General features: G+C 36.2%; 4 protein-coding genes across 5 annotated transcripts; 1 reads left to right on the top strand and 3 right to left on the bottom strand.

Annotated features, from left to right (window-relative positions):
* Positions 1-454: 454 nt before the first annotated feature.
* On the top strand, positions 455-7230 carry LOC133878644 (pheophorbide a oxygenase, chloroplastic). The gene is made up of 7 exons (XM_062317218.1): positions 455-1103; positions 1470-1705; positions 1867-1993; positions 2803-2939; positions 4665-4824; positions 6084-6362; positions 6662-7230. The coding sequence occupies exons 1-7, from the start codon at positions 660-662 to the stop codon at positions 6914-6916; spliced, it is 1638 nt and encodes a 545-aa protein (XP_062173202.1). The 5' UTR covers positions 455-659; the 3' UTR covers positions 6917-7230.
* A 17-nt stretch (positions 7231-7247) lies between these two features.
* LOC133878645 (uncharacterized) lies at positions 7248-8015 on the bottom strand. Its single transcript, XM_062317220.1, has 2 exons — positions 7640-8015; positions 7248-7521 (listed from the first exon to the last, which is right to left on the bottom strand). Exons 1-2 carry the CDS (start codon positions 7689-7691, stop codon positions 7250-7252), a joined length of 324 nt encoding a protein of 107 aa, XP_062173204.1. The 5' UTR covers positions 7692-8015; the 3' UTR covers positions 7248-7249.
* Positions 8016-13097: 5082 nt separating this feature from the next.
* Positions 13098-16136, bottom strand: LOC133878161 (pentatricopeptide repeat-containing protein At1g71210, mitochondrial). Its single transcript, XM_062316669.1, has one exon. The coding sequence runs from the start codon at positions 15934-15936 to the stop codon at positions 13285-13287; it is 2652 nt and encodes an 883-aa protein (XP_062172653.1). The 5' UTR covers positions 15937-16136; the 3' UTR covers positions 13098-13284.
* A 1509-nt stretch (positions 16137-17645) lies between these two features.
* LOC133878578 (RINT1-like protein MAG2L) lies at positions 17646-21010 on the bottom strand. 2 transcript variants are annotated; one of them, XM_062317146.1, is made up of 4 exons: positions 20679-21010; positions 20492-20578; positions 19790-19884; positions 17646-19673 (listed from the first exon to the last, which is right to left on the bottom strand). In XM_062317146.1, exons 1-4 carry the CDS (start codon positions 20971-20973, stop codon positions 17694-17696), a joined length of 2457 nt encoding a protein of 818 aa, XP_062173130.1. In that variant the 5' UTR covers positions 20974-21010; the 3' UTR covers positions 17646-17693. The 2 variants fall into 2 exon arrangements, with proteins under 2 accessions (XP_062173130.1, XP_062173131.1); XM_062317147.1 differs by having other exon boundaries at positions 19739-19884.
* Between the last annotated feature and the right edge of the window lie 5647 nt (positions 21011-26657).

The following is a 26657-nucleotide window of genomic DNA, read 5'->3' on the forward strand; positions in this document are numbered from 1 at the left end:
AGTAGCAACGTCCCTCAAAATTGTGGACGTCATATTTTGCTGCCAAAACCTAATTGCTTACGAAGATAAGCCAATGAGATTTGGACAACTATTAAGAAAATGACATTCAAACAAGCGATTTTTAAAAGTGAGAAAATAAAACATGGATATGATGAAAAAATAAATCTTATTTTTCTTCAACTTTTTCTTCGGAATTTACGAGCAATGCTAGAAGGTTTTTTTTTTTTTTTTCATTATTATTATTAAATTTATAATTAATCATTACTAAATTTCAATTAAATAGTAATTTTAGAAGACATTTCATTTCATTTCATTTTTTAGGGACGCCGGGAGAGTTTTAGAATTACTAAGAATTTACCGTTAAGCTCCTTTTGGCCGTGCCGTCGCCACGTGTTGCTAACGATGTTGAGTGTGGACGACTCCCTTGGGACTCAGTTTCACTTCTGGAAGAAGCCCAAAGAGACACAGCTCTCTCTCTCTCTCTCTCTCTCTCTCTCTCTCACGCGCGCGCACACACAGACAAGTACACAGCCATTTCAAACTTGCACGCAAAGCTCTAGACCAGCCTCCAAGAGCAAAAGCAGCGCAACCCTCTCTCTCTCTCTCTCTCTCTCTCTCTCTCTCTGTGTGTGATAAAGTTTTGAAAGAATCCAATAGCAATGGCAGCGCTACTCCTGGCCTCTGCTTCTGCTTCAATTGTTACATTATCATCACCGTCATCACCGACCAATAAAGCCCTCAAGACCACCGCCCTTCCCTTCATCTCCACCAATAATACCCCAAGCCTCTCTTCAAGAAAATCACCCAGTAGAAATCTTTCTCTTCCACGTGTAGCTGCTCCTCCAGCTACACCAACGTCTTATGAGAATCAAGAAGAAGAAGAAGAAGAAGTTGTGGATGAGCACGGTGAGGAAAGCTCGTCTAGTTCCAAGTTCTCTTGGAGGGATCACTGGTACCCTGTTTCGTTGATTGAAGATTTGGACCCTCGCTTCCCAACCCCATTTCAGCTTCTGGGTAGAGATCTCGTGCTCTGGTTCGACAGGGCTACCCGTGAATGGGTTGCTCTCGACGACAAATGCCCCCACCGCCTCGCCCCTTTATCTGTAACTTTTTTTTTTTTCTTTTCTCCTTACTTTTTACGCTCCAATTGAAGTCGGGATCTCTTTGTTTGCTAAGAAAATTGAGGAAAATTTGAACAGGGAAACGATGTTTTGAAGCTCACCCTTTATTCGGTTTTTGACAAATGAATGAATAAAATAAATAAATAAATATTTATTTTATTCATTGCCAAATGGAGGGTTTTTATTTTTTATTTTTTTTAGAAGGAAATCGTGCTTGATTGGGTCCCGCAGTAATAGAATATGTAAAATTCAGTGATTGAATGAATTCTTGTAAAATTTCAACAAACGAGTGAGGAATTGGGTTCTGGAAGGGTTTTTATGATCCTAATAAGTTTAAATGGTTTGTAGGAAGGGCGGATTGATGAAGGCGGCAACTTGCAGTGTTCATACCACGGTTGGTCATTTGATGGGCGCGGATCTTGTGTTAGAATCCCTCAGGCTTCACCCGAAGGTCCTGAAGCTCGTGCTCTTCAGTCTCCGAGAGCGTGCGCTACAAGGCTTCCTACAATGCAGTCTCAAGGCCTGCTCTTTGTTTGGCCGGATAAGAATGGCTTGGAAAGAGCTCGTGCTACCAAGCCTCCCAGGTCATTGATTCACTTTAATTATACAGTTTCTTTATAATATTTTATGTTCATCTAGTCATTGAAGTTGATGATAGGGGTTCATAATGATATCTTTAATCTTCATAGTTGTTGGATATAATTCGTTGTAATGAATATTTTGATAAACTTGTGATGTTATGTAGGCTGCCAGATGACTTTGATAAACCTGAGTTTTCATCAGTGACGATTCAGCGGGATCTGTTCTATGGCTATGATACCCTCATGGAGAATGTCTCTGATCCTTCCCACATTGATTTTGCTCATCACAAGGTATATACGTTTAATTTAATAAAATATTGGTCGTTTGTTGCACATATTAGTGGATGACTTTATGTGGCTTGGGAAATGTTAAATTGCAATGCTGCCCTTTGCAAGTGTTTGTGTCCATTCCGATGCTTTGCCATTTTAAAAATCAAATATTAATGAAAAAAAGTATGATCAAACCTGACTCTCATCGTGGATATGTGCTTTTAATGAACTGACTGTTCATGAAATAGCAATGATGAAACAAAGGTAACAGCTTGGCTGTATTTGGATGAGTGATCATGGTTAAGCTTCTCTTTATCCTAATATTACTGCAGACAACAAGGCTATCTAGATGGAACCTTTTTTGCTTCTAATTCTTTTTAAAGCCTGAACAGTAAGTCAACTCTGGTTGTAAGGGCAGAAATCAATTGGCTTATTGTTGGAAGTTGTATGTGCCTGTGGTAAATCTGACGCTCTATACTTAAGCTCATCAGTCTGAGTTATGACTCTGTATATATGTGGGATTGTTGCTTTCTTACTTGATCGCTTTGTGCTTTTCTTCTTGATCAATGGTTCATGAGTTTTTGAAAATACCAGCACTTCTATGGTTGGCAATCTTCTTCGACATGAATATTGTAGTGGAACTAGTTAGATAAGGAACGGTGGTAGATGTTTGCACTTGTTGTATTGGATAAGTGTTTTTCTTTTCTTGGTAGATTTACTCATACACCCAAGGGGACTTGGACCCTAGACATCATCCACCACCCCATTCTTAGCCATTGGCTATAATGGAAGGACTTTCCATGTTGCTTAAAGGATAAGTTGCTCTACAGGTTACAGGAAGGAGAGATAGAGCCAAGCCTTTGCCTTTTAAGTTAGAGTCTAGTGGTCACTGGGGCTTTGCTGGAGCGAATGATGGGAACCCACGGATCACTGCTGAGTTTATTGCACCTTGTTATTATATCAATAAGTAAGTTCATCAGTCTTACTTAAGCAGTCAAAGCTGCATAGATCTTGGATGTGACTACATACTTCTCATACTTGATAGTGTTTGTTTGTGTGATACTAACAGAATCTCATGCCTATGATTCTTGTATGTCGTCGCATAGGAATCTTGAGCAGCTTCTTAGTTTCATTATACAAGTTTTAAGCATCACTAACACGTATTTGAGAAAAGAAATATGTGAGCTTTAAGCATCAAGGGAGGATTCTTCAACACAGATGAATGTCAATACCTCAAGACTACCCATAAAGGCTTGCTGTTAAAGTTTGATATAAATATGTTCCTTTTGTCCCATTAGTAAGCATTGGACCTATTGTTCCCCTCCTTTGTGGCCAGCTAAAAGAGTGTGGGTTCTTCTTCTTTCTTTCTTTATTTTTTTTCCTCTCTCAATCATGTTGAAAATATATGTAGAACTAGTGTGTGGCCGACCACTCTATAATAGGGAATTTGTAGAATTAGGGAAGGAACCTAAAGGAGACACAAATCCTAGATCTAGTAAGCATGCAGTTTCTGTTTATCTTATAACCCCTTCGAAGTCCTGTTAATTCTAAATTATTCTACTATAAAATTATAAGTATACTCTAGGATTTATGTAATTACAAAAGAGCTCATTATTCTACTAGAAGCCTGTAAATAGACTCTTTCGTGAGATATCCATATATGGGATAAGGTACTTTAATTTACTGTCAACTTTATCCAATTCTATCTTAATCCTTTAGTCCCAATTTAATTACATAATCATCATGAACACTTCCCATCAAAGAAATGAATCTTTAAGAGTATTTACTTTTGTAAAAAATTTTTGCTAAAATTAACAAGTTTGAACTTAAATGATCAATTCCATTAAATCACCTCAAGGAGATATCTATATCACTCTTCGAAACTATAGAGTCCATATTGAGTATAAGTATTCCAACGATCCCCAATGTTAGTTACTAAATATACCGAGATATTGACTATGCAAGATTTCACTCGTTGGAAAATCAAAGCAATTAGAACTGCACTAACATACTAACTAGAAGTTTCCACTTCAATGGCCAAAACAAGCCATTCTATCACATAATAGTTTATATATTATAGCCTTATCAGATAAAATGTCTAAATATATCTCTGACTATGAACTCAAGTTTAAAAGTTATAAAGAATTTGTAATTTAGATCTTGTGTGCATGAGTTACACTCAATACACCTAAACTACATACAATATAATTTGGGGACTTCAATTTATCTTACAAATTATAACTTTTCAAATAAAATATTATTATTCTCTAAATAAAACAGTTTTTTTTTTTTTTTTTAAAATAATGTCAAGTTCTAGATTGGCTTTTAGGGCAGTGATTGTAACACCTATAGGCTACACGACAAGACATAGCCTGGGAGTTGATCCCAGGTCCTGACATCAAGAGGCTTAGTAGCTAAGCCAAGTGGAACCTTCTGTTTGAGATCAATATGAGATGCACTAGAGGAGTTTTTGTATTCTTTTGTGTATCCCTAATTCATGACCCCATGCAAAGTCTATTTAGAGGACTAAGTTGTTCTGATACCTAGTCAAGTTAAAATCTATAATATAGTTTCTTGCCCTATTGAAATCAGTTTCCCGGGATATCATTTTCTATTCCTAGATTCTAGAGAATTGTTATATTTCTTTTACACATATCTGAATCCTAACCATGCTTGCATTGATTTTTTACAGAATAGAAATAGACACAAAGCTTCCTATAGTTGGTGATCAAAGATGGATAATATGGATTTGTTCCTTCAATGTGCCAATGGCACCTGGGAAGACCCGATCTATTGTTTGTAGTGCTAGAAACTTCTTCCAGTTCACGATGCCGGGGCCTGCCTGGTGGCAGGTAAGAACTCTTTGAGCAGTCTTCTTATGTAACTTATAATTTGACAGCAGTAAGATGTGTATTCTGATGATTTCTCTCTTTTAGTTATGATCTGACTATAGCTTGCTATTTTCTCATGTAAATTATGAAAATTGCTTCTTATCAATTTTAGCAAACTTTGTATGTTTCATCATGTCCTCTTCTGAAAAAAATTAAACCTCGGCTGGTTCTTGTTTTAGAGTTGCTTCTTGTGGTATAGACACCTCCTTTCAATCAGGTCAATTTTGAATGATAAGATATGGCTAACATTATCTGGGAAGTGACTCAAGAGCTCTGCTCCCATATTATGAGGTTTAAGCTGATCAATTTGTCTTTTACTCCATCTAAAATGCTGACCAAGAATAATTTTCTTTATAAGATGAAGGGGGGTGCTTATAGAATTTCCTTACTCTTGACTGATGAATTTCCTTACTTCTTTAGCTCTAGCTTTTATAAGGATGTGCAGGCTTAGCCCAAAAACAAATAATAATAATAATAATAATAAAAAAAAAATAAAATAAAATTAAATTAAAGGATGTGTAGGTGAAATACAGTATGGTTTGCTTGATTTAGCTTTGTGATTGCCTCCCAACGGTGGAGGATAAAAGGTTGCTGTTGTTTCTTGGACATCTTCCAAAGGCATGTCCATGATTTCCAATATTCATGGATACGAGATACTACTAGATATATTGAGTCCTTATTTCATATATATTCACCTGTTTCTTCTTTTTCTTTTTTTCTTTTTCTTTTTCTTTTTATTTTTAATTTTTAATTTTTTTAATTTTTTTAAAATTTAAAATTTTTAATGTTTGTTTGATGCATGAAATCAGCTTTACTTGAGAAGGATCTTTTGGTGCTAAGCATATGAGGTTATATCTGCCATTATATTTCTAGGAGTCAACTATCCACGCACCCACATACATCCACACACACACACACGCCGTTGTGCACATAGAAGCAAATTTGTGTTGGGATGTGCAGTTCTTTAGATTTAGTTAGTTGTGTACGTCTGCATTAAAATTTCAAGCAGCTCATCTTACTTTCTTTCATTCCCCATTGTTTGCTTATTTTTCAACTTCAAGTTATTCATTTTAACGAAAATTCCATTTGTTTAATAACTGAGTAATGCTAAATCTTGCCTTCAAAGTGAGTTTGAAATCAATATCTGATTTTTCTTTTCCTTTTTGAATATGATTTTATCCTTGTATATTGAGTTGCTCTCATGTATGTGGTGGTGTTAGGTGGTTCCTAGATGGCATGAGCATTGGACTTCAAATAAGGTGTACGATGGTGACATGATTGTCCTTCAGGGTCAAGAGAAGGTCTTTCTTTCAAAGACAATGGAGGGTTCTTCTGATGTTAATAAGCAGTATACAAACATCACATTTACACCTACCCAAGCAGATTGCTTTGTCTTGGCATTTCGAAATTGGCTGAGACGACACGGCAACAGCCAGCCTGAGTGGTTTGGCATGAGCAACCAACAACCTATACCATCAACAGTTCTATCAAAACGTCAGGTGTGAGAAGCTTATTGTCACTGACCCTCTTGTCATTTCCTTTTTTTTTTTTTTTTTTTTTTTTTTAAAAAAAAAAAGTTCTGAAGAACAAGAAAATAGACATATTTCTGAAAGTACATGAAATAGTTTCAAAACATACACGCACAAATACATATATGCATATGTATTGTATTATATGTTTTATAATGTCCCCTTAATCCCACCAATAAAAAGAATATCGTAACATGTCAGCACATCCTACAGGATACATTGATGTTGTTACTGATTTGTTAGTTTTCTGTTTTCATTGTAATGCGCAGATGTTGGATAGATTCGAGCAGCACACTCTCAAGTGTTCGTCGTGTAGAAGAGCTTATACATCATTCCAGGCATTGCAGAAGTTTCTAATTGGTGCAACGGTGCTTTTCTGTGCGACAGTCGGGATTCCTTCCGATATAAAATTACGGATTTTCTTGGCCGGGCTTGCACTTGTTAGTGCTGGCTTGGCTTTTGCTTCGCACGAACTACAAAAGAACTTTGTGTTCGTCGATTATGTACACGCTGAAATTGATTAGAAAGAAAGAAAGATGATGCTCGGGCAGAGTCTGAAACTGTTTGCTAATACACATTTATAGGCATTAGAAACTACTTTTGAATCAATCTTTGTCCAAACGTTGAGAATTTAAACAGATTATATGCCCAAATTGTACAGAGAACTTATATATAGTTCAAGTTCATAGGTATTATATTATACATTGATGCATCAATCTCAAGATTTCTGATTGGACCTCAAACATGTTAAAAGTTAGTTGGCAGTTGGGCAAGCTAGGATGTGGTAGCACTTATATTGGTCATATCATATATTCCACATGCAAAAGATCTTTATTGATGCGTTTTAAGCATTGGTCTTACACAGTACTAGTGTCATTGATAAATATAGCAGCAGGAGGTTTGGGACATCTTGGAGGACCAATTGGGTTGCAAGGGGCTCCATTCTTAAACACACAAATACATTCATCGAATGGAATTCCTCCACCGGCAGGGCGGCAGAATACCGAGATTATCCCGTAACCCCGGTAACAAGGACGACATGTCTCAAGGCATGCTCTGGTATCAGGACAACCACCGCCAATTACTGCTAGTTGACATTTGGCATTCACAGTTGGAACCATTGTTTTCACTGCAAATTAATACCAACAAAACAAATTAATTAATTAATTAATTAAGCCGTACATACATATGTATGTATATATATAAACAAAATAAAAAAAAAATACCCCTCAGTTAATCAAGCATACCTGAGATGAATATGAGTAGCAGCAAGTAAAAGGAAGCACATAACTTGGCCATCTTTGTCCTTCACAACTGCAAAAAGCTTTTGGACTTGGCCTTCCTGCATGCGGTTGGGTATTTATATTCATATTCGTGGACTTAATTTGTTTCCTTAACCGGATCAGTACTAGATTGTGTTTCCTTAAAAAAAGGGAATATTCCTTAACCGGATCAGTACTAGATTGTGTTTCCTTAATGGGAATATTGCCCCTATTATTTGTCACATCTATAACCTAAGGAGGATCCACATTTGTTTTTTAGTTAAATTATTCAAATTCTTTTACTTACGAGAATTTTTTTTTGCATTTTGGCGTTTATCTCGCGTACATCTTCGCTGAGTTGGCATGCTCCATCCACTCTTAATTAAAAAAAAGAAAGAAAAGAAAAGAAGAGAAATGTATGGTTTCTATCTTTTGTTACCTCTTGTCCAATAGTAGATGGAGTATGCCAACTCAGCAAAAATATACGGGAGATAAATGTCAGAATACAAAGAAACATTTCTTCTAACTTTAACATTTATCATTTTTAGAAAAAAAATAAAAAATTCATAATACTTGTTTAATTCATTGTATCTCACACGCTATCAAGATCTTCTAAAATTCTGAAGTACTCTATTTATGTCAAATCTGAATAATTGTTTTCAAATTGAATAGCATTTATTATTAAAAGTAAGAGATGGCAAAAATTCATGAATGTATTTTCCTCATGTTAGGAGACATCCTAATCACAAATAGGAGTAGTGATACATAAAACCAATCCTACCTGGTATTGATACGCCTTTTGCCCTTTATGGGATTGCATGTACTTGGAAATTAAAAAAGATCAACACCAAGAATTTAATTGCTCCTTCTGGTGTCTTAATTTTATTTTATAGAAATAAACTGTTTGGTTCGAAACTTTTTTAATATTCTAATCGGGTTTTATTTAAAAACTCGGAAACCCACGTCCAATCTGAATAAAAACCCGAATAAAACCCAGATTTAAATATTCAAATGTCAATATACAAATGTCATGATTATTTCATTCATTATCAACATTAATTTTCATAACACCAATCATTATACATAATTTTTCATATAATCTAATCATTCCCTACCATTTAAAAACATATTTTTTTTCCGATCTCAAAAATTTTAGGGATAATTACACTACTGGTCCTAAGGGTATGCCATAATTACAAATCATTCTCTATGGTTTAAAAAGTTCATAGAATGTCCTTGTGGTAAACTATAATTACAAATCGATCTCTGAAGTCAAATTCTGTTAAAAAATTTGACAGATTCTGTTAAATGTCAAGTCAGCGCCACATCAAACCAATAAGATGACGACATGTATCCATATGAATAAAAAATTATAAATTTATTAAAAATAAATAAATAAACTTATTTTTTTTGCCAACCTTTCCCTTTTTTGTTTTTTGTTTTTTTTTTTTTTTTAAAATAATTTTTTTTATTTATTTTTTAATAAATTTATATATTTTTTATTAAGATGGACGTGTCACCATCTTATTGGTTTGATGTGGCGCTGACGTGACATTTAACAAAATCTATCAAAATTTTAAATGAAATTTAACTCTAGGAATCGATTTGTAATTATAGTTTACCACAAGGATCTTCCATGAACTTTTTAAACCATAGGGAATGATTCGTGATTATGACATATCCCAGGGACCAGTGGTGCAATTATTCTAAAATTTAACACCAATCATTATACACAACTTTTCATGCAATCCAATCATTTCCAATAACTTCTTATCATTAAAAAACACTTTTTTTCAATCTAAAAAAATTCAACACCCAAACACAAATTTATAAAGAATTTGAATTCTATTCAACATCCAAACACATTTTTATTGTCTCGAAATTCGCAAACAGATTCAGAATATTATTCTTATTCAAAAATCCAACACCCAAACGGATTTTCGTAAAATGTTTTTGAAATCAAATTATCAACCAACCCATGTTCAATTTATTTTATATCGGATTCATGCCTAATTGTTCTATCTTCTGATTATGAGAGTTTATTTTCTGCTTAGTTGAGTTAAAAAAAATGTCTTTGGAATAAGTAATATAATGCTAGGTGAATCTCTGAAACCTTAGCGTTTCCCATTAATTTTCTCTAATTCTATTTTTATTTAGTTAATTTAATTTTAGTTTACCATCTCTCTATTGCTCTACTTTTTAATGAAAAAACAACAAAATCAATTCAATTTACTTTTTTGCATAATAACATGAATTTTATTTAATATCCACCGTTCCCTATAAATCGACCTCATATTTACCGAGAATTTATTACTTGTGAAAGTCTGCACTTGAGTTTGCATTCTTTTTGACGCAGCACCTTGGCTCACCAAACAACATATGCAAATGATGCACTAGAACGTACCCTTCCCTTTGCATATGTTCCAAACGGTAACAATTCTATAAGGAAGGAATTATATCCACCAATTTATTGACATGCTCATCTAAGACTTGCGCGAATCCAGTCGATAAGGGCGAGGAGCTGTTGGAGACAATATTTGAAGGAATGAATTCACAAAGATGCGCCACTTTCTATATGGGTCCCCCTTCACCTTCGACACTTGCCTAGTTGAGCCCGCTTGTCCGTTAAAAGACGAAAAACCTCTATGAAAGGTAAAGTGGTCCACGTCACAAATACACAAGCTCTCACACATCTCTTGCTTTCATCTTGTTCATACGCCCTTTCAAATTCACTCTCGCTAATTTATTGTCACTAGTCACTAGTCAAAGTATGATATAAAATTATTCATTCTCACCAAAATTATGTAAACTTTGTAGATCTTTAATTTGACCCATTTAATACATGAGTGTGTATGCAAATTTTGAATTTAAGACTTCTAACTATTTTCTTTCAATTGATAACAAAAATGACTTTAAAAATACTATTCTGCCCTTCTTGTTTTTAAATATTTTTATTTTTTCTTTTTAAAAAAATAAAAATAAACAAGGTGACCATGAGCCACCCCTTAGTTGGGCAAGCCACAAGTTGGGACACACACGGAGCTAAAAAAATTGTTCGTAGGGAGCAAGATTAAAAGATGGAGTTAAACAAAAATTATTTAAAAATATTAAAGATCATAACTAACGAAATAAATAAACTATTCAAAAAAAAAAAATGTAATTATCACTTAAAACATATAAATTAACTTAAAATTTATTTGTTCGTGCCTAACATTAATTTATTCAATTCTCCTCGACGAGTTTTCATATTTTGAAATCGTTGTATGATTTCTACAATGCTAATAATTTAGAGATTACGTTCATGATTGGCTCATTGCTCTTAATACTCCTTTAATGATTTTTATTAGTTCAGCCTACTTTCTTCTCCTTCTTTTTTTTTTTTTTTTTGTTACCAATTCTTTTTTCCTGGCCTAACAGCATTCCTAGTTGCCCTATCAAATAACTTTTTAGCTATTTTGGTGATGCAATTTGATGAAAACACACAAAAATCACTCTCAGCAACCTCACTACTTTAACCATGGTGAATACTGTTCACTCACCAAATCATTAAAAGACTATAAAAATTGTCATTTATCTCTTTTTTTTCTCACACGAATCAGTTAGTACAACACCACTTTTTTCCGTTCTTTCTTCCATTTTCTTCTCCCAACTCTCACGCACCATTTTCTTTCTCCCAACTCCTACTTCCAGGATTCCTATGCCTTTGCTTTCACCTACAAAAATTGATTCTGAAATAGCAGTCCTTCCATCCGGAGTTGTGGAATTTCAACAGATTTGAAGGCTCACATTTATCATTCAAATAAGATCTATTCAACTTTCGCAATTCGGCAACTTTCCAAACTATCTCTATATGTTCATTTTGATTCAACTGTCTGTTTTTGTTGCTCGGAAAATCACAAGTAAGCCCCATTACCGTTTCTCCTTGGAGCCATTCTTGAGTTGTGGGTTATTTGTTAGAATGATTGTCTGAAGTGCTGTTTTCTTAATGACCAAAGACCTAGGATTTTTTGTGGCAATAGGGAAAGAATAAAGAAATCTGAAAAAATATTATTTTTAAGGATGCTGAGAGTTCTTTAAAAAAATGGCTCACCAAAATAGAAAAAAATGATTTTTAACTATTTTGACTAATAAAATTTGGTAAGACTACTAAGAAGACTCACATTAGCTTAACATGCGTGCTCAATAGAAGACTTTAGAAGTCTATCAATGCCTATCACTAAGAGGGAGTCGGCATTAAAACACGACAGTAGCTAACGACACTCATGCCAGTTGCCAGTTGAGCCCTCGGTGGAACTGAATGGTCTGTTTCTCAAATTAATTTGACGTATAACATGTTTTCCACCTGCTCGAGATATCAAGATATCTCCTTTTATAATGTCTTACTAATAAGCCTGACCCAAAAAGAAAATGGTTAAACACGCCTATAGTCCCTGAGTTTTAGAAACTTTATTTTTTAGTTATTGAGTTTCAATTCGCATCACAGATGATACCTCAATTTTGCGAAAAAACCGAATTAGTACCTCGATTAAGTTTTCCGTCCAAAAACTAACGGTCCGCCATGTGAGGGTTGACATATGTCACAATATAACAAATTACAAAAAAAAAAAAAAAAAAAAAAAAATCATTAAAATTAATTATAAAATTAAAAAAATATTAAAAAAAAAAAATTGAAGCGTTTTTGCCCTTAGGGTGGCCGGACCACCCCAATGGGCCAAAACCCTTGATTTTTTTTTTTTTAATTATTATTTCTACCATGGGGTGGCCGAACCACCCCCCATGGGCCACGAGGGTGGTTCGACCATCCCCAAACTGGCCGGCCTGGGGGTGGCCGAACCTACAACACATGTCAATCTTCAGGGGTTGACACGTGGCGGGCCGTTAGCTTTTGGACGGAAAACTTAACCGAGGTACTAATTCGGTCTTTTTCCAAAATTGAGGTATCATCTGTGATGCAAATTGAAACTCAATGGCTAAAAAATAAGGTTTCCAAAACTTAAGGACCAGAGGTGCATTTAACCTAAAAGAAAAAACAACCAAGCCTCTTTATAAAAAAAAATAAATAAAAATTAAAAATCAAATTAGTTTGCCAAATACTGCATCAGGAGGCCCTTTTCCTAATTATGTTGAAATTATTACTTTATTAGTAGGAAAGACATAATGATAGTTTCATAACATTGTTGCTATTTATTTGAATAAAAAATGAGTATTAGTCTTATATTTAAAATCTTTGTAAACTCATATATTAAATTGGTTAAATTAAAAATTAAGGTTTAAAATGTAAAATCCGAAAAAGCACACAGAGTTCTCAAAATATATATATATATTTTCTCATCTTTAAAATCAAGTAGCTACAGGATACTATTTGTAAAAATATAAAGGGATTATTAACAGTTGGTGAGATGCTCCCACTGAAGTGCATGTCCATATGGATATGAGATATGAGGATATCAAATAGAGCCTTAGGCCCTTATAAATAGAATTCTAAGCCAGCTTCTGATCAATAGAACATGAAGAGGTATCTTCTTAGTTTTAGTGACCTTATTCTTTCTAATCACCGCTTCAATCATAATGAGATTTTAGTTTTAAAGCAACAAAACAAATATGGCAAAACTGGTAGACGAAAATACTCACTAAATGAATTGCAGGGTACGCTCGGATGGATCAAACCCTCTTCGGAACATCTCTTCTACCCACCTCTTAGCCTCAGCTTTCCTCCCATGTTTGAAAAAGCCATGCACTAAGGTGTCATAAGTCCATCGATTAGGTTCATACCCTTTCTGACACATTCGATTGAACAACTCACAAGCAAGGTCCATCTCCCTCATGCATAGCCTTCTCAACAACATATTGTATGTGTATGTGTCAAGCGGGAAGCACTTTTCAACCACTTCTTCCAAGTTCTCAATGTCTTGGCTAACTCTAACTCGGCCAGAAAATGCACCAACCAGCAGCCCAAGAATTGAAGTACGAGAAGATTTATTATCCTGCACCTCCCTCCAACGAACCCAAGTGTCATAAAGCTCTCGGCTCTTCAAAGAGTGCAGCAAAAGTACATTGCCCATAAAAGAAGTTATCTGGCGCCCAACTTTCTCCAATTCATCAATAAGATTTATCACCGTATCATACTCTCCACTAGAGCACAACAGCTTTATGAGATACTCGTAAGATTCAGCGCTTGGAACCACTCCATTATTCCTCATTTCCCTCATGAAATCCAATGCAATATTCACCTTGTTCACTTTGCAGAGACCAACAATCATGGAATTGGTTATTTTTCTCCCAATCCTTCTTCTCTGGCGCAAATCAGTGAAGAAATTCAAAGCATCTGCAATTCTTTCACTCCTTATATAACTCTGCAACATAAGAATGTCAGAACTCACATTGGGCTCAATCCCACTTCTCCTCATCATCTCAAATACTTCTCTAGCCAGCTCAGGCTTTTTGGCATGCCCAGCTCCATCAATAAAGAAGTTGTAAATCTGACAATTGGGTTCGTGATGAGACAACTGCATCTCCAACAAATTAAGAAACTGCTTTTCCGGATTTTCCATATCACACAGACAATGAATAACAGCTCTGAACAAGGCTCGAGTCGGGATGTAACCCTTTTCTTGCATCTCAATAAGAAGCCTAGCTGCAATATCTCCCCTGTTCGACTTGTTAAAACCGTGTATCAAGTTAAAGTAAGTATTCTTTTTACTAACTTTATTTATTCTGTTGAGTTCCCCGTGTATCAAATACCCATCTTCTACCCTCCTACCCCTACACAAAGCAGATATAAACTTGTCGTATGTGGAAGTGCTTGGCATAACATTCCTCTCCAAGGCAACAAGGACCAAGTCCTTCATCTTATCAAGCTTTCCTTCTCTGCACAAAGCATCTGCAAGTATAGAAAACGTTTTTCTACCAGGGAAATAACCTTGGTCAATAGAATTCTTCAACACGGAATACGCTTCATCAATGCTTCCATCACCACACAGAGTATTGATCAAATAGTTATAAGCCATGCAATTAGGAGAGAGCGAAAATTCAGACCTCAATTTGTACAACTCAAGCGCAACATCCACCATCCCAGCTTTACAAAAAAAACACAATGCAGCATTCATGGTGACCTTGTCAGGGCATATCTGACCCTCCTTCATTTCCATCAGCAAATCGCACAACTCCTCGAGCCGGTTCTCCCTCAAAAGCCGACATATCAAAACATTGTACCGGAACACTTCAGGAACATACCCTTCCAATGACTTCTTGCTCCGCAGGAACTCCAAAGCTTCGCTCAACCTCCCAGCCTGAGCAAGATCCCTTATCCACACTCCATACGCTTGCTCCATTGGCACCATCCCCGACTCCTGAAACTCCTCCACCAACTTCCCTGCTTTCTCGAACATATTATTCTTACAAAATGCATCCAAGAGCACGCTCACTACATGGCCATTCGTATCCCGTCCTTGACTCACCAACCCGCGCAAGAAAGCTTCAGCCTCGTCCAACCGATTCTGCTTCCAGTAACACTTCACCTTAATCGAATGCGTGATCTCACTCTCCAAACCCCTCATCTGAATCTGCTTGAGAATGACCTCAACCGCGTCGAAACAACTCTCCTCCACCAAAGCATTCAAAAGCACGTGATAAGCAAAAGAATCCAAGTCAAGACCTTGAAACCGCATTTTAGCAAACAGTTGGAGCGCAACTTCGGGCTTACCCGCAACAGCATAACCCATCACTAAAGTGTCGTGGAAGCGAACCCTGTGAAGGTAGCGTTGCCTCCTGTAGTTATCGAGGAAGTCCAGCATGAGGGACATGAGCTCGGCCTTGGAGAGGATCTTCAATATGGCGTTGAAGGTGGCGCGGGTGTGGTAGAAGCCCGGCTGGCGGCCAGCCCAGTCGAAGAACTTGATGCAGGCGAGCACGTCTTTGCCGTAGCTCAGAACCTCCAACACGAAGGCCTCGGAGAGGCGCAGGCCGAGCTGAGAGAGCGTGAGGTCGGCGGCGCGGCTCGAGGCCAAGTCGTCGTCGACCTGGGTGCCTAAGATGGCGAAGATTTGATCCAAAAGGACGTTGTCGCGGCGCTTGAACCAGTCCTTGAAGGAGGAGACCAAAAGATCGGGGGAAGCATGTAGGAATGGATTGCTGTTGGTTGAGGCCGAGGAAAACGATGCTGCGTAGTAATAATACAAATGGGGATGTAGGGACAAGGAAGAGGTTGTCGGAGAGGTGGAGATTAGGATAACAATTGGGGAGAGCAAGGCCCTAGATTTTGCTACATGTTTCAGTGAAAGCATTCTTGGGGATTTCGGATTTGGATTTAGATTTCCAACTACCAAAGTTGTAGAGGTCTATGCTTATTGCTATTATTAATCTAATTTTTGTTGTTAATAAGCTTGGCTTGCTTGATCGTCTTCTTCTTCATCAGGCAGCAGAAGAAGAAGAAGAAGAAGACACTGATTCTGAATTCCTCATACTGATGATAACATAACCCATATGGGTATCCAAACAAAGTGAATTGGTAATGAAATATGGTCGGATAGGTTTAAAGCGTTTAAGTAAATGGATCGGGTTAATATTCATTTATATAATTTTATATTTATATTTTAATATAATTTGAATTCGACACATAATATTAAGACTTGTAATTTTTTATACGATCCATGAGCTCAACAAGAACTCAATAAAAAGTTAACAAATTAAGAATTGAATGTCTAATCCATTTATCTCATATTTTGACACGATGTGAACTTGTAACGTAAACATGAATTGTTACCTTTAAAAGACGGGAACAATTATATACAATACATGTGAAAGATAAATTCTAAACTTACAAAAATTGGAGGCGGCTGGTAGAGGAATAAAGAAGAAAAAGAATTGCATAATGTATAATTCTTGGAACATCAATCGTTATTTAAATAATCAATTTTTTTTTTTAATTCTATTTTGTATTTTTAAAATTATAATAACACATAATAATAAATACTAATGTTGTAGATATCAAATTAATAAAAATAATGCACACTAAGTAATATAATCTTCACTATTTAATACGAAAAACAATGATTATATACCATAAAATACATAGGACTTCTAGAATTCAAAGAATTCTAATTAGGAAAAGTTCACACTCCCTCAAACTACGACCTAATTGATAATGTCCTCCTAAATTTTAGATTGTAACATAAAATTGTCAATGTCCTTCAAGGCCAAAAAAATACTCTTAATAAAAATAAAAATTTCTAAAAAAAACTATTTTATTATTATTATTATTATTTTTAGTTTTTCTTTTTTATTTTTGAATTTATAGGTGTATTTTGTCTTATTGAAAAAAAAAATATTAGGTCATTTTTATCTTTTTGTTGGCCTTTAGAGACATTGATAATTTTTAATAATTTGAAAAGACATTGTCGCAATTAGGTAATAGTTTGAAAGAATATGTAAATTTTTCTCATTCTAATTCTCTGGGGGAGGTGACATTGTCCAAGGGGAAGGATGTTTGGACCACTTAATTAATTGTATGATTAAGGTTAAAAATATATTCTAATATATACTTGAGGGGTTCCATATGATGGCCAATTTAGCTGCGCAATAATTTTAGGAATTTGGGGCCAACTCACCTGCTTTATAATTTTATTGCCCCATCCATGCCACCAAAAAAATAATTGGTGATTCTGTCTTTCTGTTTGTATTGCTTCACCTTGGTTATCCACCCCCACCAGTGATAGCAAAGCCTCGAGTGATGGGTGAAAAAACTATCTACTCCAACTCAGTTTATCATCTTTCAACATCACCTCCCTCTTCTCCACACTAACATCTTATTCTTTCTTTGCATGCTCATCTGTTGGTGGAATGAATCTCCATTACCAGTTCATAAACAGTAAAAATCATAATGGGAGGAGTATCTCAAGTTTACTGTGATCTTTTTGTATACCATTTGATTCAGATGCATTCAAACAAGCATTGGTAAATTTAATAATAATATAAAGAAAGTACCAACCAAATCTAACTACAACAAGCTCGAAGGAAAATAGATAAATAATCCTTGTGAATATCAAGTTCCAAACTTCCTGTTCCTCAAAAGTTTATCAACTTGATCAAAAGGGAGGTGGGAAATTCCATGAACATGCAAGCATTTCATTCCATTTTCACCAGTGGATAAAACCACCCGCAAATGCCTTACCTCTCCCTTGTTCATATTTAACAGCTTAAGAGTCTCTTTAATACATGGGAAAAATGCTTGGGGCCGAGCACAAAACGGCTGAAAAATACATAACAATGCTTGCATATCAGTTTCAAACTGACTCACCCCACAGTCAGAAAATTGAATCTTACTTGTGAGACTGCTGCAAGAAACGAAATGGTCAAGCCCTTCAGCAACACTTCTCCATAAATCCAAGAAGTCTCTTGGATTGAGACTCGTTTTCAAAACATTCAGCTGACTTCTAAGAACGTCTAATGCTTCAACAAAATCAGTTGATACAGGTAGATCCATGGTTGCCGATAATCTAACTGGAGTTAAAGCTGCTAGCTCTTGCTCAAAATTTTCCTTATTTTGGACATATTCCAAGGAAAGATTCTCAAATTCGCGAAGAATAACAGCAATTATCTCCATAAGCCAATTGGTCTCAAACTCAGATAAGTTTTCTATTTCTTCTACAAAGAAGCAACTGTTGTCAATACTTTCATCTTTGTCATGATGATTAGAATCATTTTCAGCAATTCTCATCTCGAGAATCTCCACATCATCACTCCATTCTTGCAGTTTTGATTCCACGTATCTGGCAGCATTAATTAATCCGCATAATCTGATCAATGCATCATCATTAGAATATTCAGGAGGGAATTCGGTCCTCTGGAACCGCAAAAGGAGTACTTCAAAAAAGTACCAGAGGAATTTGACTGCAGCTGATCTGATAAATTGTAGACGTGGTAATGTGGCTGGCAGAGTTTGACATCGCTCAATCAATTCCCATGAAATTTTAAGGGCAGATTCTGCAATGGATGGAGCTTTATGGTCTTCTCTAGTAGAAAGAAGATATTGCTCAGTGTTTGTATTGATGTGCAATGCAGATCCATGTTTGTTATCAATTATCCAAGCTCTCTCATCTTTCAGTTCTGCTTTTAGCTTCTTACAAGCAACCCTGAGCTCTATCTTTGCCCAAATCTTTAGCCAATCAGGCCTATCACAGAATATCATTAATACTGACATGCCTCTTGAAAGCCCTTCATACTTTTCAGACTCTGCCAGGAAGAGACATGTTTCCAAATTTACAAGCGATTGCATCCGTTTATCAAAAGCAACTATGAGGTCTATCAGATGAAGCCATGAAGTCATAACTTCAGATTTCATATGTATTTCCCTGTATCTTTCAGCAAGACCAGAGAAAATGTTCTTTGCTAAAAACCCAGACAGCATTTGGATCATTGCAGAAAGCCAAGCTTCTTTAGCACTACAACTTACCAATCTTGCTCTATCAATCAAAGGCTGCAACACATCATCCACTCCCACGATAAAATCCCGTGTAACTTTATACACAAGAGCAAAGATAAACTCAGGCTGATCAACCCATTTCGCAAAGTGGTACTCCATCCGGGATGCAATAGGAGATACCAATTCATCAATGGCCCAGAGCTGCATATTGTACTCCTTTCTTCCTAAAAGATTAAACTGTCGCTCTTCCCTTTGTTTCTGCAGATGCTGTAAAGCGCAAAGAGCGACAAAGCTATGAGAATAACTCTCTCTTTTGTCTCCTTGCATCAGACCTAGAGGGTTAGGGATGCCAGATATTTGTATGCTTTCGGTTTTAGATGTCAAAAGTTTTGGTGGCCAACCAAGGGAAGCAAGAACAGCTCGGTGATCTGCAAAAACTTGTGGCCTGAGAGCACCCAAAATTTTATCTACTCTAGCATCAACAGATTTCAAAAGATTACACCACTGAGGCTGGAATTTCCCAATGTTGATCAATAATTTTTCAATATCATTCATGGCTTTTATGGCTTGAAGCAACTTCTCTTGCTTTGGTCCAGAGTCCTGCATTCCAAAAACATATTCATGTTCAACATTTTGGGACCCATCAACCAATCTACCATTTGAACATGCAAGCAGGAGTGGCGAAACCATTTAGAAGCAATTGATGAATTTGAAACCTTTGCTGAGAACAAAGTCCCGGAATGCCGATTCATGACGCGGAAAACAGCATCTTCAAGATCCCCAACCAGAGCTTCCAATCGTAGAGCAGTCTCTGAAATATTTATGAAGATAAGCTTCGCTACTGAAGAAATACATGATGATAAAGAGAAAATGAAAGGAAATAAAGAAACAGAGACAAAGTATTTACGGGTGATTCAGTGTTAGACACTGACTACATTTTTGCTCTTATTGCTTGATTTACAGTACAAATTAAGAATTGAGATAGGTGAAAAAATACGAGTATCATACGTGAAGACAAAATCAAATATGATTACCTAAAGTATAGGAGATGATATTTCAATCATATATTCTAAAAGCATCTCGCTCGGTAACCCCAAAAAAAAAGAAACAAAATTTGGGCAAATGAATTAGACAACAAAATCAATCACGATGAACATGTTTTGTCCGACAGGTATGCATGGCAAGAAAGAAAGACATACACCATTTACTAAGAAGAAAAGAGGTGGAAGTAAAGACATTAAACGTCTCTGTCTTCGCCTCTGTCTCATGACGCATACCCACAATTTCAAATTTGAAACCCATAAATAATCTAGCATCATAATCGTTTGGAATTACGGGATTTGACAAAGTTGATCACATTCATTCCCACAAAAACAGCACTTTATCTTTCAAATAGATACATAAAATTCATAACTCACCAACATAATTGTGAATACCCTCTATTTGCCTTACTTTCTTAGCAAGCTGAGGCAGCTCTTCAGCCCATACCTTGGAACCCACCCCATCTACAATCCCAAAAAAAAAAAAATTAGACCCAATTGTAAAATTTATTCAAAAGTTCAAATCAAACTGTATAGTTAACAGTACAGAGAGGCAGTGACCAACGTGGAGCACAGCGGAGGCTGAGATTCTCAATCTTAAGATTGAGATGGTGAATGGAGGTCCTGGCCGCGAAGGAGCGAGAGATCCAGGAAACGGCGCGATTGGCCAGGTCTCTTCCGAGGTGGAGGAGATCGGCGTCCAGATCGGCGCAGCGTTCATTGAGTGCTGCCAAGACATGAGGAGCTCCGACAAGCAGATCTTCACGGGCCCGGAAATGTTCCTCCAGGAACGCAAACTGCTCCGGTGAGAGCTCAGTGTGTTTGGGCAAGACAGGATGCGCTGGCACTGGAGGCTCCATTTTAACTGCTTTCTCTGTGAATTGAAATCTCGTACTACCATTATGACTCTATGAGAAGTATCGAATCACTTCTACAGTTTTACCACTATTTTAAAACGTCTGAGATAATTAAAAAAAAAAATTAAAATTATAAATTAAAAGCTTGGTGACCATATGTATTTTAGAACGACTTAATGAATTACTAAACTTTATATGAAAAAGTTATTTAGAAGACCCATTCAATTGGGCTGATGTGTCATTTTTTAGCTTGATTCAGTCATGTAATGTCAGTTATGTCACATCGGCTGACGTAGCGTATTTTCAATGATTAACACTTCTGTTTTTTTTTTTAAGTGATGAACATAAAAAGCTATTTAAAACACGTTACGTCATTTGGTGTGAAAATACAATTTATAATTAATTTTTCCAACAATAAAATATGAGTTTAACATTAAAATTTTCTTTTAAATCTTTATAAAGGTAATTATGCTACAGAATCTTGTTATGGGTTTTATCTCTATCTTTTTCTCCCATTTTCTCCTCTAACAATGTGAATTATTGGGGGTTTAATGGTTGATTAAAACAGATAGAGTAACGATATTTAGTAATTTCTTATACAATTGTTATACGGCTGAATGATATGGCAGTAAAAATAAGGCTTTAAATCAATACTTTTTCTTTCTTTCTTTTTTTCCTTACAATTGCTAATCCAATATTGATTTTTACTGCAACGATCAATGGCAAAGCCAGGAATTTATGTTTGATGGGGCCGAACTGAAGTATGAATTCATAGCTTCGCTACTGAAGGCGCTTGCTTAGAAACTGGTACATACAACATGCTCCACTAATAAGGACATGGTAACACCATTGTGACTTATTCAGCTACTTTATACATTTCAAGCTACAAAATTAAATTCATATTACATTATACAGTAAACACATTAATCACATCTCCCACAATACTTTGTTTATGCAATCTAATATTATGAATTACCATCTAAAAAATAAATAAACAAGACTATAAAGGAATAAAAAAGAAAAGAAAAGAAAAGGCATCTATCAATTAATTGGAAAAGAAGTAGACTTCTTTTTTCTTTTTCTTTTTTTAACACTAGTCAAACTTTGTTTACACCATGTCCAATCTTCAAGATTTTGTTTTGTTCACTTAAGGTTTAAACTTTTCAATAAAAGAGTTAAACAAACAAAATTTTGTGAACTTTTGTGTGGAGTCATTTCGAAGGGGCAACAAAATCTGTAAGCACCCTTAACTCTTGCATAGATGAGTTTCCTAGGAATAATTTTTTTTTTTTTTCAACTATTGCAAGGACCATGGCCCCTGGTGGCCACTTCGCAACTATGTATTTATATGCAATTGTAGAAGACTCTACTAAATAAAGCTCATCCATGTGAATTATTAAGGGTTTACTTGTTGATTAAAAAGAGCTCGTGAAGTAGATTCTTCAAGTTGGCTCTGCGTGAACGGTAAACGCTCTGTTCTCTTTCTTCGTTTTTTTTTCATTGTTTCTTGCTTCAGCTGGTTGAGGGAACTTCACTCCTCTCGTTCTCTTCTTTCCTTTATGCCTTTTATTGCTTTTGTTGCTGTTTGGCTAGAGGTTTCTCTAGTCCTCCTCACATTTGATGAGGTTTTATCCGTCATCTTGTATGACTTATCCCACCCGGAATTGCAACCTCAGTGTTTTGGCTTCTCCACCGCGCCGTTCATGTTCGCCACCGTCCTCCCGCGTTGGTGGCTGGTTTTGTCAAAGTTCTTAGATTTGGTTTTTTAAAAGCTAGATCTGCGTTCCTCCGATGGTCTCTGCCTCCCACGTACCTCTCCACCGCACTCATCGACGTTCCAGCTACCCGACGCCACCTGCCGCATCTTCGTCCGCCTTTCACTCGCTGGACTGCGTGGCTCCCATGCGCCGAACTGCGGTTTTGACGCGCCGGCGCTAGGTCTCTGGTTTTCCTCTGCACTGCCAATCGCCGGAGTTGCTATTTTTTGAGTTTTTTTTACTGTTTATTTATTATTTTTTATGTTACTTGGGTTATTGTTTCCCTTTAGCGGAGACTCTTGTATTTGGATTTGTGTTGATATCTTTTTTTTATTGCAGTCTTATTTTTGGACTCTAATAGTGTTTTTACTACTTCAGCCATCTTCTGGTGGTTGTTGTTGTTTCTAAGTAGGGCTACAGATTGGCTTGCCCTAATCTGTTCCCCTTTAGTTTTTTTAACTACCTTGTGCGGCCCTTTGAGATGACCGGGTCACTTGTTTGACCCATTTCATACTATTTGTATCTATTTCAGCATAGTCAATTTTAGAGTATCCATATTTTAATTTTTTACAATTTCAACCATCCGTTAGAAATTTTTGTTAAATCCTATCAAAATTCCTAAAATACCCATATGTTTTGTTTATATTTTTTGAAAATGGAGATGGTTTTATTGGGATTAATGAGACAAATGTACATCTAAAAAGTGATGAAAGATAAGAAATTATAAGTGAAGTTTTTTCACATATAAAATATGTTAAAATTTTGGTTGCAAAATCCAGAACATTCTAAATGCTCCACCCGAGGCAGCCAATAAAAATAGGCAAAAAAATAAAAAAATCAAATATGCTTGTGAATAAACTTCCTAGCTTCGTCCCCTGTCAAAGACGAGTAATTTTGGCCGAGGAATAATCGAACGGCTGCATCACATGCTCAAGAAAACCATGTGTCAAATCTAATATTCCTGTCACCCTATCTCTATCATAAAAATCATCCTAATCATAGGGATATCATTTTGTAAATTCAAAAAGCATAATTTAAAAATAGGCAATGATTTGCAAATATACTTTTAAAAAAAGCAGTTAAACGTTTGATAAAATCGCAGTTTAACATTTAAAAATGTGTATTTTCAAAAAAACACACATATTTGAAATTGTAGATTTTTTGGTATTTTCAAATCGCATTTTTTTGAAAACACAATTCCAAACGGTTCATTTTTTGCGATTTAATTTAAAATCACGTTTTTTGTCTATGAAATCGCAATGTTAAATGCACTTTAAGTTTTTGTATAATTGGTATATATATATAATGAGAAGAAAAACTTAAGAAATGATACTAGTTTTGATAAGCAATTAATCATAATATCAAGGGCTTAAGAGTGGAGAGAGTTTGTGTGAAGAAAAACAAAAAAGCTAAAAAAAAATAAAAAGTAAGAGACTAGATGGTGATCTCTCATCTCTTTTCTCTCCTACTTGGGTTCTGCTTATCAGTGTCAGCTCTTCCCCTAGGCGACTTAGGCGGTCGCCTAAGGCCCCCAGGGGAAGAAGGCCCTAAAAATTACATTCTCCCAAGGAAAGAAGGCCCCAAAAATTACATTTGTTAAGGCCCAATTATAGTCTAACGGGATTTTGAAAAGAAAAAAAAAAAGAAAAAAAGAAAAAGAAAAAGCATTATCTATTTATCCCCAATTTATCTCTTCTTTGGGAGACTCTTAAACTCCCATAAAAAAATTCAGATGCCAATAACATAACAATTAATACCAAAACAAACAGTCAATAGTTAGAACATAATAAGTTGGCAAAAAAAAAAAATGCATTATCTCATACTTACGAAACTCTAGAACTTCCACATAGAAAAATCAATCATCAGGCCCAAAAACTACAAATATGATTTTTTTTTTCTTTAAAAAAGAAAAAGACGCAAATCTTACTTGAACAATCTCTTTAGCAAATTACCAAAACCACTCTTTGTGCTCTACAATTTCCTCCAACAGTCAAATGATAGGAAGCCCAAGATCGCCGTAGCCACCTCTCGCCTCCTCTTTGTCTCGCCTTCGACAATCTCTCGTGACCAAGGTCAAATTTGCAGGTTTATTTTCGATTTCTTTTTTGATATTTAGACGTCTTCTAGTCCTTTCTTCCTCAATATTTTATGCTCTCGTGAAAGCAGCACGCACAACCACCTTTTCCTTTTGTATTTTATGGTCATCCTCTTGATTATTTGATAGGAACGCATGGTTGTTGAACAACCACGTTTCTTCTTCTTTTTTTGGGTCATTGGGGAGTGGGGATCGTAATCCAACTTGGGGGTATTTTCTCTCTTTTTTTTTTTCTTTTTTTTTTTTTCTTTTTTTTTTCTCTCTCTTATATGATAACTTTGTCAAAAAAAAAAAAAAGAGAAAACTTTTAAGTACTTAATAAAAAAATTATAACAGGCGTGCCCCCATATGCGCAAGCCGTGTAGCTTAAGCTGGAGACAAACATTCAATAGACCAAATTGATGTTTTTTAACTGCCAGTTTCTTCAGAGGGCGAAAACACTCTCCTCTCCAAATTCCCTTCCCTGACCATCCTTCCAGCCAAACCACCATGTGTGCTTCCCTCCTCCATCTCCTCCCTTTCTTCTTCTCTTCTTTCACTCCCTTTCCCCTCTGCTAGCGCCTCTCCAAAGGTCCCTATCTTGCTAGAGTTCACTCTAGCCCTCCTTGCCTCTATGGAGGCCTTATAGGCAAATGCTGAGAAAAATCTAAGCAGTTTCCTTCAAGCATTGGAACCCAACAAGACTAACATAGAATTCTTCAAATTCAACCTTTGTTCAACCACAGGGAAAAAGAACAAGTAGATGAATAAATTAAGAACCAGCTCGAAAACACACATTTCGCTTAAACAAACAGAGTAAAAAAAAAAATCAAACAAATCAAAATCACAAAAAGAAATGGCCCCAGATCCAGTTAACAAAAACCCATCTCAGGAACTTCAAGAAATAAAATTAAACAAAACCCAGAAGTGAAGAATGGAAAACAAGGTGGAGCAAAAAGACAGAGTAAGAGAGATATGTTAGTATGTGATTGGCTGGATTCTGTTTGACAAAATCACTTTTATGTAAAGTTGCTACATTATCAAGGATCCCGTTTATTTCAGATTCTTCGTTTCAGAAATGTGCTTCAAAAAGTTCAAAGAAGATTCTGTGCAGATTCCAAGTCAAAGAAGTCGGATGCCAAGCTTCCGTCCGGACGGCCCAGTCATGCATTCGAATGCCCATCAGTGTCCAGAAGTTTCGAACTGTTCAAAGTTGCATCCGTTCGGACGCTCATCAATGTTCGGCAAGAATTCAGATTTCCTTCTCAGACACAGATATGAGAAGACAGTTGCATCCGTCTGGACGTCCGGTCTACACCATCTGAACGCTATCCTTGATAAGGCAAGACTTGAAGAAGAATTACAACCGTTCGGACGTCAATGCAACACCGTCCGGACACCGGTCCTTATTATGGAATTTACATGCAGCAGAAGTGCAACCATCCAGACTCTAGGGCAACACTGTCCGGACGCGGCCCTGATTTGGTATTGCATGAAGTGTGTTATGGAAAGCCGGTTGCGTAGTTGTCGGTCTGGACACTTTCAGCTACCTTCTGAACGCCGCCTAGAGAAATCCGGTCCAGAGTCAATTTAGGTCTGCTGAGCCTATAAATAGAGGTCTTTAGGCATGTATAATTTACAAAATTCGGTATTGAATTCTTTAGAGCTTAGATAGTATATTTTAGGGAGATATTGTGTTGATCTATTAGTTCTCAAGTCATTGCCGTTGTGTTGTTATTGTGCTCGTTTATTGAAGTCTATCTTAGGGAGGAGCCCTAAGGTAAAGAAATCCATAGAAGACCCCTTCAAGTAGGAGACTTGGTTGGGAGGTGTTCACGTTGGGTTACGTATCAGAG

Source organism: Alnus glutinosa, chromosome 9 (assembly GCF_958979055.1).
Source record: "Alnus glutinosa chromosome 9, dhAlnGlut1.1, whole genome shotgun sequence".
NCBI classification, from domain to species: domain Eukaryota; kingdom Viridiplantae; phylum Streptophyta; class Magnoliopsida; order Fagales; family Betulaceae; genus Alnus; species Alnus glutinosa.

Coding starts and splice junctions, on each gene's coding strand:
- LOC133878644 (XM_062317218.1), top strand. CDS start 660: ATGGCAGCGCTACTCCTGGCCTCTGCTTCTGCTTCAATTGTTACATTA. Junction 1,994..2,802: donor TTGATTTTGCTCATCACAAG/GTATATACGTTT, acceptor GTTGCTCTACAG/GTTACAGGAAGGAGAGATAG. Junction 2,940..4,664: donor CCTTGTTATTATATCAATAA/GTAAGTTCATCA, acceptor GATTTTTTACAG/AATAGAAATAGACACAAAGC.
- LOC133878645 (XM_062317220.1), bottom strand. CDS start 7,691: ATGGCCAAGTTATGTGCTTCCTTTTACTTGCTGCTACTCATATTCATC. Junction 7,522..7,639: donor GCTACTCATATTCATCTCAG/GTATGCTTGATT, acceptor ATTAATTTGCAG/TGAAAACAATGGTTCCAACT.
- LOC133878161 (XM_062316669.1), bottom strand. CDS start 15,936: ATGCTTTCACTGAAACATGTAGCAAAATCTAGGGCCTTGCTCTCCCCA.
- LOC133878578 (XM_062317147.1), bottom strand. CDS start 20,973: ATGGAGCCTCCAGTGCCAGCGCATCCTGTCTTGCCCAAACACACTGAG. Junction 20,579..20,678: donor CAGCCTCCGCTGTGCTCCAC/GTTGGTCACTGC, acceptor TTGGGATTGTAG/ATGGGGTGGGTTCCAAGGTA. Junction 19,674..19,738: donor TTCGCCACTCCTGCTTGCAT/GTTCAAATGGTA, acceptor TTTGGAATGCAG/GACTCTGGACCAAAGCAAGA.